This window comes from Phascolarctos cinereus, unplaced genomic scaffold (assembly GCF_003287225.1).
Source record: "Phascolarctos cinereus isolate Bilbo 61053 unplaced genomic scaffold, phaCin_HiC Scaffold_2;HRSCAF=192, whole genome shotgun sequence".
Taxonomy (NCBI): Eukaryota; Metazoa; Chordata; class Mammalia; order Diprotodontia; family Phascolarctidae; genus Phascolarctos; species Phascolarctos cinereus.
Window position 1 is genome coordinate 44,328,197 of NW_027555625.1, and position 12,023 is coordinate 44,340,219.

The window sequence follows — 12,023 nt, forward strand, 5'->3', positions numbered from 1 at the left end:
AGATCAGAATATTAAGAGCATCTTCATGGTTGATGTACAGCTCCAAAAAAGTCTTCTTGATTCCACAGGCTTATTCAGTTGGGAAAGGAAATACAAACCTCCATGCAAATTTTAAGTATGTGGAACACACTCTGAATGAAGGAAAAAGCATTTACTAAGCACTGACCATGTATGTGCCAAGCAGTGTGTTACTTTCTGAAAAGATGGACTAGGGCTCAGAAAAGTGGATATAAGGCTGTGATTCTTAGCCTAAAAAAGCTGGGGAAGCCAGCACTTCACATGAAACAGGACTACCAAGACCCAAAGACTCTCAAGTGCAGAAGCTTCTGGATGCACTGAAAACTGGGGATGCTACAAGATAGTAGCCAAAGCCATGAACTCCCTCACATTCACACAATAACACTAAGATGACCATTTGGGAGCTACAGGGGTCTCTGGGATTCTTCAGACACCATGGCCTTTCAGCAGCTCTTGAGGATATCTCCCAAGATCTCACAAATCAGAATGAGAGCAGAGCAAGAAAAGAAAAGGCTTTCAAAAGACCTTAAATGGTAGGAGCACTTTGGACAACTAAGAGGTCATCTCTCTACAAATACCAAAAGTCTTAGACCTCTCCAAGGACACATTCTCCTACGTCTGGTCTTGCTATAGGTGTATACAGGTCAGTCAATCAAACAACAAGTTTTTAACCAAGAACCTCTGAATCATCTTCTGAACTGCAAAAATACAAGCTCCAGAATTTTTTTTAAAGGTTCTAGCATAAGGTATATACAATTCATTCAACATCACTCAAAGCATTTAATACCTACCCTCTGCAGCTGCGAATCCACTCGCCACATCCGCAGGGTTTGATCCCGGGACCAGGTGACCAGCTGGTAATCCTTGGACCCTAGCAATCACCGAATGAGGAGACCAGAAACACCTTGTGAATTTAAACATCAATTTCAATAAACTGGGACAATTCTCTGTGGCCACCAAAGGGGCTCCATGAAGTGAGGTACTGGGATTTAAACACCTCACACGCAATTTTACAGACATACTTGGCCTTACACAATTGGTATATCCTGAAAAGCTGTCTCAAATTTAAAAATAAAATGAATGACTTAAGTAGCCAGTTAAAGGAATCTTCTGGTGAATCTTATGGATCAAGTTATTAAGTCCTTCTATAAGGTGAATAACCAACCATCCCTGTCTATTTGACAAGTCTGGGTTTGCTTAAATTAAATCCACCAATTATTCTAAAATGGTAAAGAGTCTGTTCAAAATTCTCTCTCAAAATGCCTCATGAGCAGGACATATTTTAGTGGCAAAATAATGGCTGGCGACTCCTTGATCTGTGACATCAGATGACAGTGAGACCAAGCCACTCTTGGTACCAAAGGAAAGGCAGAAGAGATTCAGGAAAAATAGAGTGGGAAAAAGTTTTGTCTTTAAAAAAAAAAAAGCACCACGACTGGAAGGTGTCATTCATCACTCCCAGCTCTAAGACTCACTAGCTGGATGCCAAGGTAAGTAAGGGGACTTGAATCACCACAAAACACTCTCACTGCAGGCTCCCCAATTCAACCCTGGAGGACTGCTGCCAAGCCCTTTCTTAGCATTTGCTGGGGACTCCCCTTATCTATTTTATGGCCAAGTCTAAGGGCCTCCAAAGTTAATGCCTGTGGCCAGTGCCATCTACTCCTTCCTGGCTTCATGCTCCTAACAACAGGAGCACAGCTTGCATGGGAATAAGAAAATTAGCACAAGGGGCAGCTAGGCAGTGCAGTGGATAGAGCACCAGCTCTGGAGTCAGGAGGACCCGACTTCAAATCTAGCCTCTGACACTTACTAGCTGTGAGACTCTGGGCAAGTCACTTAACCCCGACAGCCTCAAAAAAAAAAAAAAGAGAGAGAGAGAGAGAGAAAGAAAAGGAAAGAAAATTAGCACCTAGATTACAAGTGAAGACAGTTCAGACACTGTCCACCAAGTTCTGGCAAGATGCTGTCACTCTTCCTAGGAATGTCTAGGTATTTTATCGTTTCCATTTCAGCATAGCTCAAGGATACAGGTGAAGACCTGGGATTTTACAGGCAGGGGCAGGGGGTGGGGAAGTCCTCACTCAGGCATTTCTGCTAAGACATAGAATTTCTGATGACACAGGCAGGGACAAAGTGTGGACAATCACAGGGCATGAAGCTTCTAGCAAAGGGCAGAGGAGTGGAAGCTGTTGGCAAGAGAAGTCACATCTAGAACAGACAGCCTGCCACGAGTGCCCAGAGAGGTTTTTTAGATCATCACAAATATGCCCTAGAAAAGCTTACAAGCTTCTGAAGCAAGCGAAACTCAAAAACCAACTCCTCGAATCCCAGTTCTAGTACTGCTTGTTTTTCAAACTCTGGCCAAGCTAGAGCATCTACTAGTGCCTCAGTTTCACTTCTATCAAATGGGAACAATTACCAAAAAAAGCACTGCTGTTAAGTCAAATGTTTAGAAGCTATAGCACTAGGCAAAGTCTAAGCAACAATGGGATGAAAGAAAAAAGTGGTTAGTTTTACACACTGAGGTACTGGAGGAGCTAAGAAACAAGTTTTCTGCCTGCCATATGTTTAGGACCACCCCTAGCCTCAGTGTGAGGAGGAAGTGCCCTGTGTTCATAGGAAGAAGAGCTGTGGTCCAGTGGACTTCCAACCCCATGGTAGTCCTAGAGCAAGTGCTACTTGGGCCCAAGTTCAAATCCAGGAGGAAAGAAGGGAAGAATTTTGGCTAGCAGTCAAAACCAACATAACCCCTTTTTCTAACTACCATCTAAAGTATGGGGTTCCGTAGACACTCTCTTACCCAGAGTTACTTCCTTTCAAAGAGCAGGCCTAACTCCATTACTCTAGTCATGTGCTCATTCAACAGGCAATCAGCTTGGATAGGCTATATGTTATAATGGATATAGTGCTGGCTTTGGGGTCTGACTTCCTGTCCCACTTCTGTCTGTGAAATGCTAGACAAGTCACTAGAACCTCTCAGTGCTCTAGGATACTGGCTGCCAATCTGTATTGGTAGAAGGAGCTTCCTCACCAGAAAGCTCCCCAGACTGATGAAATCACAGGGCTGGACCAAAAACCAATAACACATTCAACTCTACTTTCTCTCTGCTTTAATACATGGTCATAACTGACTGGTGCCATTGGCAAATGAGCTTCCTAAGAAAACATTCTGGTAGTCCTTGCCCCACCCTTCACTCACCTTCCTTTTGTTTCCTCCATTGAAACTCCAGCACCACATCGTCATGTCCCACAAAAGTGTGCACTGGTGTGTTCAAGTCAAAGACATTCCAGAGAAGGAGGCTATTTTCCCTCCTAAGTTGAGGAACCATCACAGTCACTAACCCATTGCTGAAAGGCTTAAAGGAAGAAAATGAGAAGGTATGTTTATTGGAGACAGAGGCCTGGTTCATCAAATCATTCCTCACTAATCAATTAGATGAAGAAAGGACCTAACCTAATAAGCTAACTTTCGCAACACTCCACTACCAGCCCCAACCTCCTCCAAGAGAAGGAGAAAAGAGAGACATCATAGTAAAAATGTACTAGGAAAGAAGTTCTTTCACCCCCATGTTACGGAATGGTTCCAAATGTGGCCATGGTAAAATTCTTCTGTTCTGTGTTCTCTTGGATGAGCCCAAACAGGTCAATTTTTCTAGAGTTCTACAGAAAAAGTAGGCAGGGCTACCTCAAAGAACCTTCTAGTAGCTAACAGATCAGCTCACTTATTCTTTAAATAAAGAAATATATCATTAGAAGTAGACTCCACACCAGGAGTAAGTGCACTCAAAAGGCAAACATTTTAATTTTGATCACAGACCCCCCCTTACCCTTTGAACTGTTGAGAGGCTCATCTGGATTTACGATGAGCTTACATTTCTTGTAGGAGCATTTCACAAATGTTTATTAAATACCTACTTTGTACAAGCTCTTGGGCTAGTTGCTGGCACTAATACTAGCACCATGGTCACTGCTGTTCATTTCTGGCATAACATAGGAGTGCAGTGAACATCTCTCTCCTTCTCACAACACAGCTGGTCTGGTTTTGTTTTTTGTTTTTTAAATCAAATATTTTAATTCAGAGAAGTATTTCAGTTCTTAAAGACATTCTCCAATTTGATGCCAAAATCCCTGAAGCTGTAAAAACAACCGATTGCCCACATTCATATCTATACCACATGCAAACCTGGAGATACTTTCAAGTATATGAAAGCAGTTTTATTTTTCCCAAGGCTAACTTTCACAGTAATTGAAAAAGAGAATTCAAATTCTCTCACAAGTATCTCCATTTTCATCAGCACCTACTCAAAAAGCCATGGCCAAATTGCTACAGCAATATATTCCCTCAAGTTCTTCCTCCCCGATTATTAGTATGTCTCCATTTCCTGACTGCAACATCTGGTTATATTTGAAATCTCAAAAGTCTTGATGGGGGGCAGAGGAGGGGGAAGAGAGAGAGAGAGAGAGAGAGAAAGAGAGAGAGAGAGATTTGCTTCTACCCTCACTCATCCCAGCAGGTTTGATCATGTCACAACACCCCAACTCAATAAACCCCAGTGGCTCCCTATCACCTCCAAGACCAAATACAAAATCCTCTGATATTCAAAGCCCTTCATAACCCAGTCTGCTCTCCCTACTTTCAGTTTTCTTACACTTTCCACTCCCCTCCTCTCCTCCCAAGTACTCTTTGATCCCGCGACATTGGCCTTCTGGCTTCTTCATGATCAAAACACTCCATCTCTCAACTTCAGGCCTTTTTTCTGGCTGGCCCCCATGCCTGGACCATTCTCCCTCCTCATCTCTGATTACAGGCTTCCCTGGCTTCCTTTAAATCCCAGCTAAAATCCCGCCTTCTGCAGGAAGTCTTTCCGAACTGCTTTTAATTCTAATGCTTCTCTATATTAATTGTTTTCTATTTATCCTGTACTGTAGCTTGTTTCCTTATTGTCTCCCTCAAGAGACTGTGAGCTCCTCAATGGGAAGGTCTGACTTTTGCTTTCTTTGTACCCCCAGTTCTGAATACAGTGCCTGACAAATGGTAGGTTCTTAATAAATGCTTCATGACTGACTGATACCTAAACTCAGAAATAAAACAAAACACAGATACCAACCCAATATGAATCACAGCAAGTAAACAGTCCACCACACAAAAAAAACATAAGAAGACTCTAACAACCTCTTGAGCCTGGCGTACCAGGATGATTTTTTTTCTAGACGGAGGTTAAGAGTGTCTCACTTACAGTGTATCTGGCCTTCCAGACAGGCACCTGGCAAGGAAGGATATTGAGGTATTTTCGAGGCTGGCGGTAATCCCAGAACTAGACAAATAAAGCAGGAGACTTGTGGAATAAATGTCATAAAGATTAAACTTACTTACTAAATTAGTTCTACTCTTCTGAAATAGGTGCTTCCTTATAACTTAGTGCTATTTGTATTTGTGAGATATATTTCTGCATATCATCTTCATTTAGCTCACAAGGCCCATGCTTCTTGGATCATATAGCCCACACTCTGCCCACGGAAAATCCATTCTCACAGTTGTCATCTTACAAATAGTACATGACAATTTCCTGAGTGGCCCCCAGTGATGGCAGCTCATGATACAATGAGCTGACTATAAACTACTTATGCTACTTCCAAGGGCAGAGCAAGACATTTTAATCATTTCACAGGCATTCTCCACCCACGATAACCAAAGAGGGCACCTGGCTCTATCAATATTTGTGACCATGAACAAGAGGCGCTAGACACACCCAGACAATAAAATTAGTTGGGTTTTTTGTTTTCAAAAAGTTGAATCAAATTGGAAACAATGAACCATTATGGTTGAAAAACCCTTTTCAAAACCTAACATTCAATGGACAAAGAATGGCAAATCCAACTCCATAATGGCAATCATAAACTGAGAAATGAAATACTGCCAAGGAGACATGGACTGCTTGCCTAAAGGACAATCGAGTGTCATCTACAAAGATGTTCTACATGAAACATCTTCTAATTTAGTTCAAGGTGACCCAGTGACCCTATCTCCAGTGTACTGCAAAGCTAATATAATTAATCCTAAGTCTGCCAAAATATTGATACAGGCATGAAGTAGAGACGTTCCAGCATAGTATCTTTGGGATTTAATAAAGTCATTTGGACTACATAATGTTCTAGATCCCAAGAAACCCAAAGGTGCACAGAGGGATGCTTTTAAGTCACTGGCTCTCTCCATAGGCCATCTGCTGTAAGTGGGCAGCTGAAAGAAACAGGCAGACAACAGATGTCCACCATAATGTCCCCTCCCATCCTGATGGTCATAACCAGCTGGAGCCTGGGAAAGCAGGCATCCTCCCGAACAGTCTGCAATGACATTGCCAGGCATACTCTATTTCCCACTTACTGGCACAGACTGACAGTCATGCTAACTACCCGCTTAACAGAGGCACTTGATCTTTCGGTAATCATACCCAATGTGCCTATATAGCACAGCTTTTCTTTACACAGAGGTCCCTTGCCAGACCCTCCTGAAGTTCTGAAGGGTGCCACTTACCTTGACAGAGTTGTCCTGACTTGAGGTGGCTAAGACGTGTTCACTGTCTGGGTGCCAATCCAGCCCATGAATTTTAGAGAGGTGGGCAGCAAGGTATTCCACTGCAGTGCTAGGTTTCTGCAAGACATACCGCCTAGTTTCTTCTTCAAATCCATTAAATATATATTCAACATCAACATATCCAACATTCTGCTGGGTGCTCGGGGGTATAGAAACACAATATCCCTAAAGGCGTGCTTTCAGGCTACTGACACTTTCTGACAACACAGACATCATTGCTTGGACATTGAAGAGGAAAAGAGCAAACAGCTGAACATGTGACAAAGGAGGTTGGTGAGAATTCACATCTAAAGCTGAATTTTTAAGTTCACAAAGCACTTTTCTCACAGCTACCCTGTAAATAGTTCAAAGTACCATGATCGCTATTTTATGGAAGAGGAAACCGAGGCTTCTACAAGAAGCGGGTTTCCCAAAGGTCACAACTTCAAGGAGCAGGATAACACCACTCACACCAGCTGTTAAGATAGCTCCTCTTCACATCTGGAGAGCAGATGAGCATTTGCAAAAGTGTTTGACCGAAGTCAGGCCTCCTGACTGCAAGGCCAGCAGTGACTTCTCCACAACACCATGATTACAAAGTTAATTTTTCCAAGACCATTATCAGGCCTAGGGCCCTGTGCTCTGGGCTATTTAGGAACCCATTGACAAAGGCAGTCTTCAACGTTAACAACTGAGGAAGACAATCAGCAGGTAAGGATGGAAAACTATTTCCCTACTTCTTGTAAGAAATCTTCCTGGGTGAAAAGTCAAAGCTATAAAAATGTAGCAAACTGTGATCTACACGGATCTGATACAGGAAACGAAAAAAGGAATTGCTAAGCAGCGTATTTCACAATGAGGAGAGCTTTGAGAAACAGGTATTGACAGAACTTATGGCTGGAAGCCAAGGTGTCTGGGTTTGTATTTTTTTTCTCCTTTTGCTTGAAAGTCTGGGAGCAGGCTCAAAAGTCTTATCATCACTTCTTCAAAATGATTTCCGTATACTTTTACATAAGCCATCCTCTCTACTTCAGTGAGAGCCAAATGAAGAAAAATCAACTTTTGTTTCTATTTATCCAGCTTAAATCAATGATGAGGAAGAATATGAGTGGCTATGACCAAGTCTGAACTAAAGGAATGAGATATTAGGGAGTGTCCATCCAGCAGATGAAGCCACAGGGTTCACCTTTCTTTCAAACCACTTGCAACACTATAATGATACCATTCACATTCAAAATCATCATGGGTCCCAGAAGACTGAAAGGGAGAAGGTCTTCTAACTCCATTTTGCAGAAAAGGCAAGCAGTAAAGTCCCTAGAGCAGGTAGGAGTCCCTCCCTCTGCAGAAGCTCGCCATTTCCTGAGGTCTCCAAGATGGTTCCTGCCTATTCTCTCCCACCTCGCCTTCTGCCAAACCTCTTTTTCCTGTCTCCAAGGCTTGCCAGGACTCCTGGCAGGGAGAAAACGGAGCCTGCATTAATGCTCATTCATTCCCCTTTCTGCTCAGCAAATTTACCATCATCCATCCCTATCTGTTCTCCCACCCCCACGCTACCCCAGCAACAGTAATCTTTAGTCTTCACAGAAATGAAACATGACTCGTCCTCACACTGAGCTATCATTAAAGTCCAGGTCTTCCCACAGTCTGTTTGCCTGTGAGCTGTGGAGATCTTCCACACACGGAGGCAATCATATCAAACTTTCAGGAGACGTCCCAGTTCAGCAGCCTGGGACCTGCTGTTTCCACCACGCCTAACAGTTTCAGGGGCTGCCGCAGTGAAAGCATGTGATCCACAGGCTATTTTTAGGCAGATGGGATATTTAGACTCCAGGGAAAATTCAAGCTCCATCCATGTGCTGTCTGCCCGGGCATACCACCCACCCACCTTCTTGTGCTGAGTGAGTCCTGGGAACCACCTGCTTTGGCCCTTCGGTGTAACAGAGGTAGAGCGGTGATGAGAAGGCAGCCTGCAGGAAGCAGGTACTGCTGAGAGTAAATGATCGCAGTTCAGAGACAGAATTTGGTATCCCACATGGACTAAACTGTGCGATCTAGTTAAAAGAACACTGAATTCAGTCCAAAGATGGAGCTATAAGCCTTCTCAACCTATCTGCTACAGGGGAGGCTGACCCAGCCTCTTTCTCAGTCTCCTCCACTGGTATGATACCATCCACAGCACGCCTCCCGAGGGGGGAGGGGTCCCCAAGCTTCTAGGCCTTTTGCTCTCTCAGTAACCTCACTGATCTCAGAAATTTAGCTATCATTTCTATGTAGATGATTCCCAGATCTGGGTATCTGAGTCCCTGGTTTTCACTCACCCTGGGGACATTTCAAACTGGATATCAGATACCTTAAATTCAACATGTTTAAAACAAAACTCACTATCTTTCCCTCTAGTTCCTCCTCTCTTCCAAACTTCTCTATCTCTATCAAAGGCACCACCCTTCTTCTGGTCTCCCAGGTTCATCATCTCAGCGTTATCCTGGACTCCTCACCCATCCTCATGTTACTGCTGTTCAGTCATTTCAATCATGTGCTACTCTTCGAGACCCCATTTGGGGTTTTCTTGGCAAAGATACTGGTGTGGTTTGCCATTTCCTTCTCCAGCTCATTTTACAGATAAGGAAACTGAGGCAAATAGGGTTAAATGACTTGCCCAGGGTCACATAGCTAGGAAGTGTCTGCAGCCAAATTTGAACTCAATAAGGTGACTCCAGGCCCTGTGCTCTATCCGCTGTGCCAGCCAGCTGTCCTTCTCCTCCTCACTCCACATATCCAATCAGGAGTCAAATCTTGTCATTTCTACTTTCAAAACATATCTTGCACCTGATCTTCTCCAATCATGCTGTAATAGTCTTTGTGTGGGCCATTATTATCTTTCCCCTGGATTACTGTGACACCCTCCTAGTGGGCCTCCCTGCCTCAAGTCACCCCCAACTCTAGTCTACCCTATACAGGGGGGCTGCCAAAATCATATTACTTAAGTGCAGATCTGAGCAGTGTCTCCCCTGGTCAACCAACTTCAGTGGCTCCCTATTGCCTATGGGATAAAATACAAACGCCTTAGTTTACCTTTTAAAGCCCTACACAACGTGGCCCCAGACTATCTGTCCAGACTCAGCAGACATCACTGTTCTCTGGTCTTCATCTGGTCTTCTCTGTTTCTCACGCACAACACTCCATTTTTCCCACCTCCATGCCTTTGCATTGGCCATCCCACACACCTAGAGTGCATCCCTCCACACCTATGCCTCAGAGGGCCCCTTTCTTCCTTCCTTCAAGCCCATCTTTTGTACAAAGCCTTTCCTGAGCTCCCCTAACTGCTAATATATTTGTACTTATTCACTTTCTATTTATGCTGCATATGTTTTTATTTATACTTTTCTCCACCATTGTGGAGTGGGGCCCGTTTCCTTCTTCGTACTTGCCTCCCCCGTCCTCAGCACAGCCTGCTACACAGTAATAAATTCCTAGCAAATACCTGTTGATTCTTTGCAGATGTGGGGAGCTACTGGACATGCTAGGGAGACAACCAGACTTGGGGGAGGCACTGGCTACTTTTCTGAACTGCTTTTCTCTTCTCCCCTTTTTCATTCTTTGTTGTAAGAGAAGACTCGCTGGGTGAGTGGGGAAAAAGGAGAGAGCCTGGGAAATGAAGATTCTATAAAAATAAAAGATGATCACTACAAATTGGGAGTTTTTAAAAGACCCAGAGTGGAGTTCTGGCTACACTACTGAATACTGCGGGACCCACCATACCTCATCTAACTTCTCTGAATCTCCGTCCTCATCTGATAAATGAGGCCCACACCTGCCTCACCCACCTCACCCCAGGGCTGCTGGCAGGACAAAATGAGATGAGTTTTGCAAATGGCAATGTAACATATAAATATGAAGTATTATTTTTAAAAGTAACAGAGATTAAGATCAAACAGAGCAGAAGGAGATTTTTAACTTTTAACTGAGCGCCATTGTTTCTCTGTCCAATGTCTCTACTTTAGCTTAGCATTAATTTGGGCTGGAAAGCAACTTCATTCCACACTGAGCTGATTGTAGAAATTATCTACAATGCATATGGCTCTAGTACTTGTTAACTGGGGCAGCTAGGCATCGTGGTGAATAAGAGTGCCAGGCCTGGAGTAGGGAAGACCTGAGTTCAAACTTTCTAGCTGTGTGACCCTGGGCTTACTGTCTGCCTCAGTTTCCTCAACTATAAAATGATCTGGAGAAGAAAATGGCAAACCACTCCAGTATCTCTGCCAAGAAAACCCCCAAAAGGGGTCACAAAGAGTCAGACATAACTGAAAACAACTGAACAACTCATTAACTGCTCACAGCATTTTCTTATCTACCTCTGACACTTACTAATTGGGTAATTTACTTCACCCTTCTGCTGCCTCAGTTTTCTTATCTGCAAAATGGAGATAACACCTGCAGTACCCACCTCAAAATGAGGCATAAATAATACATATAAGGCATTTAGTAAATCCTAAAGCATTATCTATAGTCAAGTAAAACAATGGCTAAAGAATGACCATGAAGAAGTAACTCACCCGTTTGTCCCATATCCGAACATCCCCATCATGACTGGTGGCGAGACAGTGGGCATTCTTCTTATTCCATTTCACCTGTGAGGCACCCGCTGAATAGAAAAGTCAGGGGTGAGGGCAAGGAAAAGAAGCTCATTCAGTAAGCTGCTGTCCCCCAGCAGAGCTGGCTCATGGCATTAGTCTGAAGAGCCACAAAAAGCCTGTCAGTTTCAAGTTCTCTTATGGAGGTGCCAAATGTACCATTTAAAGATGAAATGAAGCCCAAAATGAGTTAAGTCATGGGAAAAGGATCACAGGGACTTACCCGGGAAAACAATCTCACCCAAGGAAAAAAGAAAGCTAAAGGTAACCTGGCAGTAGAACCAGTGGGGAAGTACGGTTTTATTACAGGCTCACAGTGCTGCTCGCTAGGAATGACTCATCCCACAACCTGACCTACAGGCATCTCCAAGGACAACAGGCCCTTCCTAGAGCCAATCCAACCAGTCTCCTGGCACTGGGGACCGGAGCACAGGCTTACATAGGCATCCCCCAGGCGTTCCACTCTCTACCCATTCAGCAACCAATGAAGTACCTACTGCGGAGAGGGTATTGTGTGCCACCAGGGCAAAGCATTATTACTAGAATTATTTCGAGCCAGATAAAGGAGGAAAAAACCCCAGCATCAGGCAGTCCCGCTCCCTTTTTCCACTCTGCCAACACAGGGATATAGTGATGACAATTAAAAAGCTGCTCAAGGTCCCAGAAGACTCAAGCATTAGGAGAAATCCAGTCTCTACTGGGAAAACCAAGGCAGAAGAGCTCTCAGAAGGAAATTTGTCCTCCATTCAAAAACTAATGACAAAGTAACATACAAAATAAGAACTCAGATGCCGCACCAC

General features: G+C 43.8%; 1 protein-coding gene across 6 annotated transcripts in view; it reads right to left on the bottom strand.

The window, feature by feature from the left end:
* The window catches only part of WDR59 (WD repeat domain 59), a 122,626-nt gene that overhangs the window by 80,764 nt on the left and 29,839 nt on the right, over positions 1 to 12,023 (bottom strand). For all 6 annotated transcript variants that reach the window (XR_002320158.2, XM_020963616.2, XM_020963612.2 and 3 more), the window contains 5 exons: positions 11,146 to 11,234; positions 6,554 to 6,670; positions 5,259 to 5,336; positions 3,221 to 3,377; positions 810 to 889 (listed from right to left, as the gene is read on the bottom strand). Coding sequence is in view for 5 of the 6 variants with exons in the window: in XM_020963616.2 (XP_020819275.1) it covers positions 810 to 889; positions 3,221 to 3,377; positions 5,259 to 5,336; positions 6,554 to 6,670; positions 11,146 to 11,234 (521 nt within the window). In the remaining variant the exon portion in view is untranslated. The remainder of the gene's footprint in view (positions 1 to 809; positions 890 to 3,220; positions 3,378 to 5,258; positions 5,337 to 6,553; positions 6,671 to 11,145; positions 11,235 to 12,023) is intronic.